Below are 14,735 nucleotides of genomic sequence, written 5' to 3'. Positions count from 1 at the left end.
GTTAAAAAGTATAAAGGTATAATGAAAAAGGAATTAAAAAACGGGTGGGGGAGGGGTTTCCTTCAAATGGATGGAACCCATTCTTTTGAAAGAAAACTCCCCTCTTACCTTGGTCCTGGAGCTGGTTAGTTCTCCTCTGTCCTCCTCCTAGGGGAGAAATACCCAAAGTTAAACAATAATAGAACATGGTCTTGTATTAAAGTCAAGTTCAGTTCTGGCCAACCCCTTCCTCAGGTCTCACAAGACACTACCAACCGCCTGGTATACTGGGGCATTCATTGACTTGAATTTACAGTCCATGTTAAGGATTAGGCCAAAGGGGAATGAACTGAGTAGTAGGGGAATTAAAGGAAGGGTATTGTTTGGGCAATATTTATCAGTGGGAATCAATCACGGGGGGTATGGTGGGGAACACCTACAGTTCCTTGTGGGGGGGGGTGTGTGCCGTGGTGTTTCAGCTCTTCTCCCTGCTGTTCCCTGTGTCTCTGGGGTAATATGGTAGTGCTACAAGCAGTGACATGTTTGGAGGAGCAGCACTAAATTGGTATGAACAAGAATCATTATAAAAACGAAAAAAATTCAAAGGGTGATTAGATGGAAGGGTTAGGAATAAATCTGAGAGGTGGGTATTATCAGAAACTATGGGCTTGTCTTATTTTTTTAAACAGGAAATTATAGGTAAGATAAAGGTGGGGTTTTTATTTATTTATTTTTATAAATTAAAAAGAAAAGACTCGTAATGTCTTTGGAGAGAAACAAGGCAGCATAGTGAACGGAGCAAGGATTTGGAAATTGAACAGTGATGGGCGTCTGTTCCAGCTCTATTACTTAGCAGTACTCTGACCTGGGTTTCAGCTGCAGCATCTGTCCAGCCGAAGGCAGTAGCACCGATGACAAGTTGTGTGTGTGGGGGAGTATATTCATATACACATTTTTGCTATGTAGTAGTTGTTAAATTTTATTTATTTTTCCTTCATGTGAACTCCAATAGTCTTTTCTTATTTGAATTACTTTCTCTCTTTTGAAACTACTGTCTAATTAATTGAGCTTAGAGTCAGTTCCTAATTACCCTTTGGCATAATTTCAGAGAGAGTGACTGGTTCCCATAATAAAATACCAGACAATTGATTGAATTCTGTGAGACATGAAGGAAAGTGGAGACCAAGAATGAGCCTGAACCCATACAAGATCATGTGCTATTGTTATTTAACTTTGGGTAACTTATTAAAATTCTTTATCAAGTAAAATGACATCAGGTGAGAAAATGGATGTACTTTGGAACCTTGGGTTGTCACAATATGTTCCAGTGATGTCAAAATGAAGGATGTAGTAATCATTAATGGCCATTATGAAAAGGTGCAGGAATAAAACACTCTACGTCAGGTTCTATGTTATATTTCTATTATAGTTACCATTTGTTAGTGTTACATTCATCCTATAGACTTTAATCAGCTTGAAGTTACATAATAAAACTCCTCCAACTGTGAACATACACGTTTCCTTCTTGTTCTTCCTTGGGTGGGAACTTTGACTTCATTCATTATCTTTAATGAACGTTCTAAAAGTGGCTTTTTTTTGGTAAACCGGACTTTTACCTAGTAAACTCTATAAAGTCCAAAGAATATATTCAGAAATAGAGCATTTCCTTTTTTTTCTGAAACAAATACATTCAGAAATTGTAAAGCTGTGCTCTAAAGGGAAGAAAGTGAATTGTGTTTCATGAAACACCTACTTTGTTCATGGAAACCACTTACATGACAGAATTTGAAGGATATATCTTTATCTTCTGAAATGATCTGAGAATCTATGAATAACTGTGTACACTGCCTAGACTGGGCAAAATTACAGTGTTGTGCAGTCTTCATGCTTCAGGGCATAAAATGATTGTTATTTGTGATGAGGGAAAAATGAAAAAAAAATTAAATGGCACTGAAGTTGTTGGTGCTACTATGGTGCTCCTAAAAGTCATCCTCTCAAGCATGACATATTGAAACACCACAGAATATCAGTTTACATGAACTACTTTTTTATCATATCTAAATATGAAATATATGTTTTATTTTAAAAATCAAAGCAAGTCCTTCTATGTGCATGTGCTTTACTTGTGCTGTTTTATTCCCATTTTTATACAACCCAATGAATTTTGTCAGATTTCTACCTTGCCAAAAGCTTGATGTTGGTATACACTTTTAAATGTCTATATACGGGCATGCAAGACCTGTGGTTTCTACAGGGAAGTGTTTTCCTTAAATACCTTTTCACTTCACAATGTAGACAGACTGACAAAAGCAGCTATTTACCTAAGAAGTGGTTTATTTAATTCCAAAACTGGACCAGCTTCTACTGCAGTTCTGGGAGTGAATTTTTCCTCAGTCTTATTGTCTGCAACTTCAAGGAGGTATAAGAAAATTCTTTGGTTGTTTTGCTAAAGATAGTTCAGGGCATAATTCAGAATGTCAGACTCTCAAAGAGGGAAGGGAATTTAGATGTCATTGGCACAGTGTGCCATCTAAGAGATGTTCAAAACCCCTTTCCTTCTACCTGAACAACTCATGGTTGGGGATCATAGCCAACTTTTCCCATTTTGGGGACCATTTTTAATTGTAAAATCTTTCTTTGCACTGACCTGAAATCTCCCCATGTGTAATTTTCTCAGCTTAACAAGGGTTTATTTCTTTTTTAATATAAATGAAACATTACAGTTTCTTGAGCTCTATACGGCTATTTTCAATGTGCCTGGAAACTGTCAATGTTGCTGAAATTACAGCATGGAAGAATGACAGAAATATTTTAGTAAGTCTCAATGTAAGCTATATATATTTATATATAATGTATATGTTTTATATATACATATATTATAATAGTTCTTTTTCCATAAGAGCACTGGAGAGAGTCAGAAGACCTCAGTTCTAATCTCAACTGTGGGACTGTGGGCAAGTCACTTAACGTCTCTAACTTATAATGCCTTCCTCTATGATAAAATGACATTATAAGAGGGTTAAAAGGAGCAAGTAAACAAATATGTATGGAAATGATTTGAAAGCTATAATATTATATTGTTAATATTATTATTTCACTTTAGGAATGTACTACTCAGTATTTTTTAGCATTTCATAGTAAGCCAAATTTAAACACCATTTCATAAAAATGAACTACAAAGAACACTAAATTTTATATTAACTGATTCTTTGCTGTATATGATATTATCATTGCTATGTTGTTTAATAGAAAGCATTTTTTTTTTTTGGCCTATGATCTCTACTTTTTATTCTGGGAGACAAACTGATGTCAGATTTTCTTGGATCCTATTTACTTCTCTTTATCTCCAACTAGTTTCAAATGCATGTCCAAGGTTAGGGCACTGACTTAGGGCTCTAGATACTTGGTTTCCTTTTAAGTTTTCTATTCCTCATGTATTTTTTTTTCTTTTTATGCTGAAGGCACTAGCAACACAGAGCAGCTATATTTGCTGATAATGCTTTTCTGATTTTTTTTGTTGTAGTCCTAGTTGCAAATGCCTGAAAAGAGGGAAGTCTAGGGGCTGGAGACATAATGATGTGGTCTCTCAGTCACTAATAGGATTTTGAACCTTTATCTTTTCAAAAAAGATTTTCAGAAGTTGCTTATCTGCCAGCCCCAAATATGAAACAACTAGGATTTTATGACAGCAGAGGCCTGTCTCCTGTGTAGTTCTGGGCGGTTTTATCCAGTCTTCTGTGTAGTGAAGCTACAGTGGAGGGGGCTGCACACACTCAGTTTCTGTGAGTGTGAGGGGCTCTTCGTGTCACGTTTGTTTGATTTACTCCAATTTAATTCTTGTTTTGGCTAACTCCCAAATATTTCACACTTAGAGAAAACAGATAGAATTTTTAACATTTCTGTAAAATATTATCAGTGTGTCAGTTTCTTCACTGAATATCCCAGGAAAAAAAAAAGTAAGCTAAGTAAAGTCTAATTCATTTCAATGTGATGTGATATGACATTGTATGGTCGGTGCTATTTAAAGTGATAGATTTCTCCCAAGGTTGAGTGTGGCACAGTTTGAAAGGCACACTTGACAGTAGGAATGTTTTTAGGCCTTTAGTTTTTCTTCAGTGTTGAGCTGTGTGCTATTACAGGGGCGTTTTGAAATGGCTTCACAAGGTTTTGAAAGTGTATTTCATTCTGTGGATGAGTTGTAACAATGACTTTTGAGTTTTTAGAAAGTATGAAATCTGTCCATTTAAAACAAAATACTTTTAATCATGAAAGACACTTTTCTCTCATTAAGGAGATTATACTGTGAGTTCATAGTATTTGTAACTTCTGCTAGTATAATTATTATTTATAAAATACTCTCATAATCAATGTAATGCTTGCCCTGAGAAGGCTTGGGGCCAGGACTGGGTATTTTTGAAAGTCAAATGGTGATTTTTCTACTCAGGTGTTGCCAGTTGCATATAATTCTGTGTTTGTGGAAAAGTTATCAGACAAAAATGTTATGGGATTTATCAGGTGGGGAACAATTAAAGTAAATGAGGTATAGTTTCTTATTCCCAGCTAAGTTAAAATAAACTATAATTCTAAACCAGGGTCCTTACTATTTTTCCAGCTTATTACAAGTGACTGCCAAACACTTTATTTTCCTTTTCTTAAACATGAGTCATAAACCAGCCCATCTTGGCTGATATTGTCTTTAGAAACAAAAGGAATCTAACAATTTCTAAAGTTCTGGAAGGGTGGTTTCTCATATACTATGCTAAAAGTAATGGATACATTTTCATTTTTATGGAAAACCATTATTTACTTATGATGTACTTAAGTAGATGTTTATTATTAGTATAAAACTGTATTAAAGCAGCATTGTATAGAATTCTGCATTGAGGAGTATATTACAGCTCCATAATAAAATGAGCTTTGTAGTATTTTATTATAGGTATTTTGGAATTTTATGGTAACTGATTATCATACTCCATCCAAAGTCCTCTCTGTGTGTATTTTCTAAAAGATTCTTTATATAACTAATTATTCTAAGTGGAAAATCCCTTCTCTTCCCTCTTTTCTGCAGTCTCTCCCCACCCTACCTCCACACTCTCAGCTAAGAGGGCCCTGGGACAATAAGGGGTAAGAATCTAGTCTGCATGATTATCATGCTCCTCTTCTTGCTCCTACAGAACTGGGCATAGTAACAGTTATGACCTCTCTGAGAATGTTAACAGCTCCTTCCCCTGCAGCCTGTGCTGAGGCCTAGCGGGTTATAATTTTCCTAGTGTCCTTTCCATTATGAAGGTAAATCTAGTGAATACAATCTTACACAAACAATGCACAAAAAAGTAAAAACAACCACCAACCTCCCCCCAGCCCCAAAACCCCCCCAAACCCTGATCGTTTGACTCTGCTGCTCCTCTGAGGATAAATTAACACTACTCCTAAGCTTAATACAGGCAAGTTTATAGTTGTCAAGTTCAAAGGCATTTGCTAACTATAGAAGTCATCCTCCTATAGCCTAAGGTCTTATAGGAAAGAGAATTAACTTGACACATTTCATTTATTAATTGAGTATTGATGGGGCCAAAGAACATCTTTGTAGCTACCATCAAAAGCTACATCAAGCACAGCAGAAGAACATTTTTGGGGGAGAATTTAAATATTGGTCCTGAGAATGATGAATAGGAGGAAATGGAGACAAACCCAACAGAAAAGAAATAGCATGGAAGTCTGATATATTTGAAACTACATTGGATTCAGTCTTCTGCACATGAGCTCCATGCATAAATTAATTCTTTGCCTTTGATTTGAATATACTATTACAGTGACATCACAAAATTGTTTTAGTGTCTTTTCCTGTCATGGAAGTGATGGCTTTTTATGCTGTCACACTCTGTTAACTCATGCTTGCCAGGCGGCACTGGGGACATTGAAAGCCCCACGTGGATAATTTCTCTGGTGTCAAGTGTTTGCCCTACTGCTGAGACCTTATACGTGTGCCTCATCCCAACTTATCGGGTTCAGGATAAAAATAGAAACAGCAGCTCCAGGCACACTAACCTGCTGCTCTTACTGTTTTCCTAGTTCCAGGATTCCCAGTTCCATAAATTTCCCTTCTAGCTCTTCCTCCTGCAGCCAGTCCTTTTGTTATGGAGGTTCTTCAAGAAAATTTGCCTTGAATACCTGGACTTCATCCTCTTACTATGGTATCTTAGTTGTGCCTCTTTCTAGATTTCAGCATTGCCAGGGCCTTGGGAAGGAGGTGAATTTCCTTTCCAGCCCTGGTGATTTTAGCTTTAGTTCTAGAACCTGCATTTGGGCTTCCACCCACCAACCCAGAAAGGGGGATCCAAGCACACAGAACCTTCGTGCACTTGCTTGGCTGCTCCTTTGTGTCCCCTTTTAACCAGATCCTTAGCACTGGAATTGCTTCTGAGGACCACTCCTTATAATGAACTGAACCTTAAAGATGAATGACAAAATATGGAACCTGTCTAGCTACCAGACATGTACCAGGAGAAAGCTCTTAAATACACTTCCCGGTGTAGACATAAGTTCATCTACAACACATTTATTACATATCAGATTATGAACTTTGCCCTTAGATATAATCTTATGTTTCCTAAGTCCACCTGGTATGTATAGATCAAAGCTGCTTGGCTTGTTGGTTACAGGTTTGCATTCACATTAGTTGCAGGATGACACTGAATGAATTTGAATTGTTTAGGATACAGATATTTTTTGGAAGACTGTTTATCTTTATAGAATTTGTTTATAAGGCAGTTAGTGGAACTAAAGAATAACAGTTTGGTCTTCTGGATTTTCTTAGAATAGTCAGAATTAGTATCTTGTCTTAGATCTGTCATCAAATCAATTTGTGAGAGCTTAAATTATTAAACTTCTTTTGTAGTAGTTTTATCTTGTTAAATTTAATTCTCTTTGAAGTAGTAAAAACTAAAATGGCCCAAATTTACCCATTTTCTTAGTCAAGTTATTATAACACAGCTTCTAAACCTAATGGTAAGAAGTGACATAGAGGTAAGTACTGAATTTAGAAATTTCCCAGGTGTGCCGTTACCCACAGTACCCCCAGAGCACCCCCAGAGCAAACAACTTAAGAACTACCTGGTGAACGCGCAGTTGCAACTCAGAAACTATCTGTTGAATGCATTGGCAGATGAGTGAAGGGAAATCATATTAGCTATTTTTTTCTACTAGGTAGAATGGCAAAAATGTAAAATGCCTGGTGAATCCTAAAGAAAGGCAGGGAAATGCATTTTTTCCATTTCATGGGGATCTGTAATTTCAGTTATCTTTTAATTGCAGGAAAGAGTTTAATGAAAAATCTAGAATTTCAAGTGGCACTAGAAATTTGATGTTTTCTATTGTATTCAACATTTGGAAAGGGAAGGATGAAATACTTGGATTCTAGAGGGGCTTCTTTTCCACTGGGATACATGTAGCACTGACACCTTTACTATGGAACATCTAAGTCTGTGAATGCAAAATACTTGGTATCCACAATAAACATCAGCATCTCTAATAGTAAACTGGGTATGTGTTTCAGCATAACACAACTGTGGGAATTGTATTTTTGTGTGTGTATGCTGAAAGGTACAATTGATTTTGTGTTGTATGGGTTTTCTAACCTTAGTCCAATAGACTACATTCTAGAACATAATGGGATCACAAAAAGTAAGTTATCTGTAGCATCTTTTAATATGAAGCCAAAAAATGAAAAATGTTCATGAGCTAGAATATCTCTATCCATAATAGTTAAAGTAAAATAAAAATAGTGTACAAATCACCTGCAACTCGTTTCCAGAAAACAAGGTATAAGTTTATTCACTTTCAGGCTAAATGCTGCTCAGTGATATCAAGTATGCATTTTTAAAACTATGTAATTTTGTTTGTTGTCTACATTAAGTATTAATAGTTAATTTGTTACTAACACTAAAAATAGACTACAGCTTTATTCTCACATACCACATTGAGAAAACCTCTTTTTTTCTAAATCTTCCATGTACACCTGAAATGATGACTAAATATGTCTCACAAATTTCACATGGGAAAGTGGTTCCTTAGGGATAATTTTTTTTTCACACATGAACTTGAATATTGCGTTTAATGCATCTGCCCTAACAAATCCTCCAAAGTCCGTTTCCTGCAGAGAACTCTACTTACCCTGATAGAGATTTAGACTTGGGCCAAGTGTCCTGTGAGGGCAGTGATTGTGTTAAATACTGAAAGAAGAAGTGTAGGGAAAGATGTGCAATTCTAATTCTCATCCTTAGACTTCCTTCCCCTGTTAGGCTGTCACCTTGGGGCTCTGACTCGCCTGTTACAAACTGAGCAGGATGTGCATGGTTTCAGAGGGTCAGCTCCTGTTGCCATGGGTTCCTGCTAACTTGCTGAAGGGCATCAGCAAGTCCCAGAGACTTCATTTTTTCCATATCAACTACTGATCAAGTTCTTTTGGAACTGTTTTCTTTTGCAATATCATTTTTTTTGGTGGGTGGGGGCAGTGACAGAACATTTGTCTTATTTTAGACACTGCCCCACAAATGTCTTTAGAGAAGGCAAAATTTTAATGGGAATTATAGGAGGCTAACTTTTATAAACTTGCTTCAAATATTAAGATCAGGTACACAAATCCTTACAAAGTTCCAGGGAAGGTCTTCAGATATGATCCATTGCATTGTTCCTGGAGGTACTTACAGATACCAGATACCATGAATATCTTTAAATAGGGTATTCTCATCTAACAACTATTTAGTAGTCAATAAATCTGTATTAACTAAATTATGGTTTGCTTTAAACCACCTTTATCAGTTTATTTATTGCATAGTAAAGTTGAGAGTAAAGTAGCTAATGTAATACAGGTGATAAAGTAAATATAGTATTTTGACAGTAAAGTATGCAACTTTACTGGGCAATAAATGCTATCGAATGGTAGATATTTATATAGTAGTAAAGTTGAGAGTAAAGTCAAAATAAATACTTCCCCTGTCTTCTAAACTTTACATTCCATTGCAATTCCATCTAAAGTATATATACTTAACACAAGCTTTAAACATTTCTCAGCCAGAGAAAGATTGTCATTAATGTTGAAGAAGGGACAGGAAGGAAAGAGGTGACATGGACACTCGTGTAGGTTACACTGCACACATGGAAAGGAGAGTTGGAAGAAACATCAAGGGATGAAGAAAGTTGAGAGATAATATAAAAGAAGAGATTCTACCCTTTTTTAATCTCATATGACCTGAAAGTTTTCTTTAGAAGGTAATTTGAAAAATAAGTAACACTGACAGTAAAATCTAAGTTCTTTCACTCATTGATATTTATAGTTTGTACATTTACTGATAATTACCTCAATTTTTTAACATTAGAATCTATAGATACTAAGTGTAATAGCATGAATATACCTATCATCATTTTATCACCTAAAAACTGGAGAACCTATGCCAAAATCCAATAAAACATAGTATAGTATTAATCTCCTGTGAGAGCTGCTAGTGATAGCTCAATCATTTTAACATTTCATCGTATATGCCCAGAACACACTAGTCTGAAATAAAGTCTCTTTGAAAAATAGCTTCTTTGGACAATAAAGAGCACTGACTATCATTCTCTATCATAAAGAATGGTGCTGGCCATCACTGTTGTCATATTTTTAAACCAGTCACAGAAATACTCTCTATGATGATCTTGACTGCATTTGTTTTAAAAATCTGTATTAAAACCCAAGTCTTGACACTTTATACTGATTATATTATCATACTCTTCCTATTTTCTGAAGCATTTGACCAAACAGCAAAGTCTAGAAGTTTAAAACACCCTGGACGAACAGAAGACTGCAAGTCATTTATCTGCCTTCTCTGGTTAAGCTTCTATAGGAGGAAAGATTACTGCTTCCCTTTTCTTAAAGCCTCACGTTGCCTAATGAATCAAAACAGCAGAGTTTGTGAGAAAACCACAATTAATGACAAGGAAACACACAAGTCTCACTATATGCATAACTATTAACCTGAAGACCTGGTTAAAAAGGTATATCTAATAAAAAAAACTTCACCTTTACTGAAAAAGGGAGGCAAAAATGTTTCAAAGGCTCTCTCCAAGCAGGTAGGTGTGCCTTCTGGATCCTGCTCTGATGAATGCAATTGTTTTGAATTTGCCTCTACATCAGAAGGTGCCTATTATCCATCTCTATATTAATCTGCCTTTACCGTAACAGACAGATCGTAGTCAAATAAGAATGAGAATTGAAGCTTAATGAACTTCTTGCTTAGCTGGGATGGAGCAGGGGAGTGAAGAGGTTAGGTGAACGCTGGTTAGCCTTCAGTGTCCTTCCAATGTTCTCAAAGACGGACAAAATGACTGGTTTTGGCATGCAGGGGCCAGCTTGCTCAGGAAATTGTGGCACAAATAAAACAAAGCACATAAAAACACTCTCCATCCAGGAAGCTGAGGTTAACAATTGCCTCATTAACAAGATCCAGGGAAGGACAGGAAAAGAGGGGGAAGCCAATAGCTGATTATTATACAGTTTTAGACAGATGAAGCCCTTCAGCTTCTCCCCAAACAATCCCTGTAGTGTGGATTTGACAAAGTGGCACATTTAAGAGGGAACTCTCGCCATCAATGCGAGTCAGGCACACCCGTGTATGAGGGCCAAATTCAGTCCCTGGAACTTGACTTTATCAGTAGACACAAGACAGAAGACAAGGCAGCTACGTCCACAGAGAATTAATTAAGAGCAAAAGCAACATCCAGTGAATGTAATCAATAGTCTGAACACTGATCTACATATCAACCACTATTGCTTTCTCCCCTCTTATTTCTCTTAAATTATTTACACCAAGATGCTCTTATAACTACTGTTTCAATAGAGATTGATTTGCTAGTTGGCCCAATTGACTTTATATGTTTTCACATGATATCATACAAAATATACCCCTCATTCTGGGTATATTTTGACCAAATATCCTGGTGCCAGTTTCAGTTTCTGAATGTTGAAATCTTTTGGGGTAGAATTTTGTAATGGATAATTTATTAGTTTGGCTTTCTCCCTGTACATTTCTTCACATACATATGGGAGGGATAGTCATGTAAACCTGACTTCAGAATTGCCAAAGTCCACACCCAAATTTGTCTTCATTGGCTAATTTTGTTTTGTCTCTTTTTAAAATTGTCCCTTATGAACATACCATAAAGCCCCTCACTAATTACTACAGTGTAGCTTGTAAACATAAAATACTGACTTAGCACAGCCTTGCCAGCAATAGCATTTGTTTCTTATATCTGTCTCAACCCCTCCTCTGCCCAACATATATCCAAAACACATTGCAGTTCCCTTTTTGAAACCAATGAAAACAATCATATAATTTTTATGTTGCTTTCATTCCTGCTGGGCAATAATACAGGTCTCATTACCTTAATTTTTCAAAGGCTTACCAGAGACATCATTTTTCAAGACCAGGTTCTTGGTTAAGTCCTTTAGAAAAGATTCTGATTTCTTCTTGAATCTGTATCTGTGCTTTGTACGAATCTCTCCCGAGCAGCACTGAGACCAGAGTAATTTGTAAGTCACGGCCTTTACCTCTGGCTTTACTCAAGCTCCAGTAATTCAATAGCAGCCTTTATTGCTTAAGGAAAATAGGAAATTCTGCCTTCTGGACATAAACATGTGAATTCTCTATGTCCAGGATTAAAAGAGTGAAAAGGGCAGATTTCACCAACATTTCCATAAGAATAAAAGTCTCACTTTTAACACATGTGGATTATCTACATGTGTAATGCTTTGATCAAGAATCACATTTTAGGGGTCTATTTTGTGCATAATTTTGGATTGCCATTGGGTCTAATTTTACAGATCTTACTTATACCACACTCCCTTTGCAACAGGCGAGAGTGTGACTTGAGTAAGTGTCATAAAACCAGAGCCCAGTTTTCCCTCTGACCATAATTGCATTTATAAACAGATGTGTTTACAGAGTTAGCACCAATACAACCTCAGGATAATCTGAAATATAAAGATGCCATAATAAATGAAACATTGAAATGGAAAAAAGGAGTTTACTGAGAAGAGGTCAATGTCTTCTTATTCAAAAACTAATAGGCAAGCATAATTTAAAAAAATAATGATAAAATGTAGAATTATTACTGACACAATGAGAGTGTAGGTATTAGTGGCCAAAAAAGTTGATGAGCTATAGAAGCATATGCTACCCATATTTTAGGCCCACTGGAAACAGCTAGTGTTCAACCAGTTTGGTTTTTATATGGCCTCAAAAAATATATATCAACTATGATTTTTACTCTACAATAGAAAATAATTACCTGATTATTGACCAAAAAAATGAAATGGAGGAAAATAAAACAAACAAACAAACAAACAAACATACCATGTTCACAAACAAAACAAAATAATTCTCTCAGGGACATCAGGGAAGGTGGAATACTATAACAACACATGTTCTATTGTTATACTATTCCACCCACCTTAATGAGGAACCCTTGGGCGTTGCTACTCCATAGCCTTTCGAATCCAGATTTCCTCCCACTTTCATCGTGTCACACGGCTTTCGCTGCTCAATGTATTCATTCATAGTGGACTCCAGGAGAAAGGCAAATTTGCCCTTGGACTTGCGGACGCGAGCCACTCCCTCAGCTGTAGTCCTAGTGAACACTGACGGCTCTGCGGATCGCATGTAGGTCCACATCTTTTCATACACTGCTATTTTTGATCTCTGGAGAAAATTAAAATAAAATTAAATACAGGAAAGAAGGGAAAACATGTTATTATTGATAGAACTAAGATAAGAGCAAAGCCTTTTAATACCTTTCCATGGCCCTCTAACTCCATTTTGGCATAATAACATTATTATTTTGTAATTAGAAAATAGCCTTTTACAGGTCTTTAAGGAAATCACTGAAATGACATTTAAAAGTGATATTTGAATAAGCTGATACCTCTTGTCATAATAATTATCCTACTCAACTGCTTAAAGAACAATTTGTTATTTTTAAATGCAGAAAGCCATAAACAGAGTTGAACATTTGAAATCATATTTTGTATCACATTTATGGAAACTTGAAAAGGACCAGGTAAAATTTAATTTTAGCTTTGTAAAATACCTTTTGATACTGTACTTGAATTATAACAAATAAGACTTGCTGTATTATTTATCTTTCTTCTTGCCTCAGAGTTTTATGAAAACCATTCTTATACGATGTGTACAAAAAGTGCAGTCTATCATCAGGAGTTGAGCCCAAGAGAAGAATCACTATAGTTTACCGACCAAATATCCATAACACAAGAGTCAAACTCTCAGTCTACCAAAACCTTTTTAGACTTTTCCTAACAAAATCTCCAAATAGAACATACATTAAACTTTAAAGAGAGGTGATCCCTGTTTTTCCACTTTATATTTTGGAGAGTTAGTCATTCTGACTCCCTGATTTTGGCCAAAAATTTTGTTTATTTTTTGTGCATTTGGGCTTTATCTGCATTACCATCACTACTTACTTCTCCCAGGCCTGTTTGCTGCTATCTGCATTGATTTAGAATTGTTTCATCCACATAGACATTTTAAACATGAAAATATATCCAAAAGAAAACAAACATCCCCAAAGAATACATTTGATCAGATAGAAATGGCTGACCCTGTCTGATGTCTGATATTATAAGTCACATGCAGACTGTTATCTGGTGCAGCTGTGTTTGTCCAATAACGAGGTGCCGAAATTTTGCATCTGGATCCAGATAAAAAGTAAGGAGGACTTCATTCAGACTTAAATCTATGCATGAGGCAGAACCCTGATCAGAATGTGCATTTATTTACACTGACCTTCTTTTGTTTACGAGAATATAAAATTCAACAAGTACCAGATCTTCAAAAACCAAGTATCCTGAATAGCAAAACTGAAGAATACATAGTTTAGTGCAAAAGCAAATCATTCAGGTGGACAAAGAGAGAAGCTAATAAAAGTTGTAATCACAATTTTGGTTTTATAAGAGGGAAATTAAGTCAATAAACCCATATAATAAGTGACTTACAATAAGAGATGTGCTTACTTGAACACCCTCCCCACCAAAACCCCAGATATTTTATATTAATGGATAGTCAAATGGTGATAAATATAGAGATGGGATATAGGCATCCTATAGTGTCCTACAAAATGTTTTATGTCATTAACACTTAAAAAACTCCTCATGATACAGAGACTGCGGTGGGTGGGTGTGTTTAGATAATGGCAGGTTGCTTTTGGCTGCAGAAATCCTCCCATTGGGAAGTTCCATGCCACCACTACAATTCAGTTGCAGATTCCATGTGTATCCAGGGTAGAGGAGTGTCTGGGGTCAGAATGGGGTCTACTACAGAGGCTATGTTCCCAGGCCTCTTCATTTCAGCTTTGATAATTGCACTCTGTCCCAGAGAACTAACTCTTTCATTGTACAGCAGGTTTCATTCTCTGAAAATTAAAAACTCTCTAGGTTACGTGACATAGGTTGTCCTTAAATACCTATTTTGATCACTTTAATTTAAGGAAGAGTTGCTACATATCCTTTATGCATATAATGACTTTGAAAAATATTTATAACTTGAGAGTTTCACCCAAAAAGATAGAGTTGCACATATATTGTATATTTCATATTATATACATTGTTGAAAACAAAAGAAATGAGGTCAATGTGGGTATTATTTTAATTGAAATGTTTTAAAAATATTTTTGAAACCATGCTAGTTACTTGACAATTTCTCAGT

General features: G+C 36.0%; 1 protein-coding gene across 8 annotated transcripts in view; it reads right to left on the bottom strand.

The window, feature by feature from the left end:
- The window catches only part of GRIA4 (glutamate ionotropic receptor AMPA type subunit 4), a 384,719-nt gene that overhangs the window by 27,031 nt on the left and 342,953 nt on the right, over window positions 1-14,735 (bottom strand). For all 8 annotated transcript variants that reach the window (XM_045838595.1, XM_045838603.1, XM_045838639.1 and 5 more), the window contains one exon: window positions 12,469-12,716. In XM_045838595.1, coding sequence (XP_045694551.1) covers window positions 12,469-12,716 — 248 coding nt within the window. The remainder of the gene's footprint in view (window positions 1-12,468; window positions 12,717-14,735) is intronic.

This window comes from Phyllostomus hastatus, unplaced genomic scaffold, assembly GCF_019186645.2.
Source record: "Phyllostomus hastatus isolate PE091 unplaced genomic scaffold, TTU_PhHast_1.1 phas_contig_113, whole genome shotgun sequence".
Classification (NCBI taxonomy): Eukaryota; Metazoa; Chordata; class Mammalia; order Chiroptera; family Phyllostomidae; genus Phyllostomus; species Phyllostomus hastatus.
This window is presented reverse-complemented; position numbering and strand designations above follow the sequence as displayed.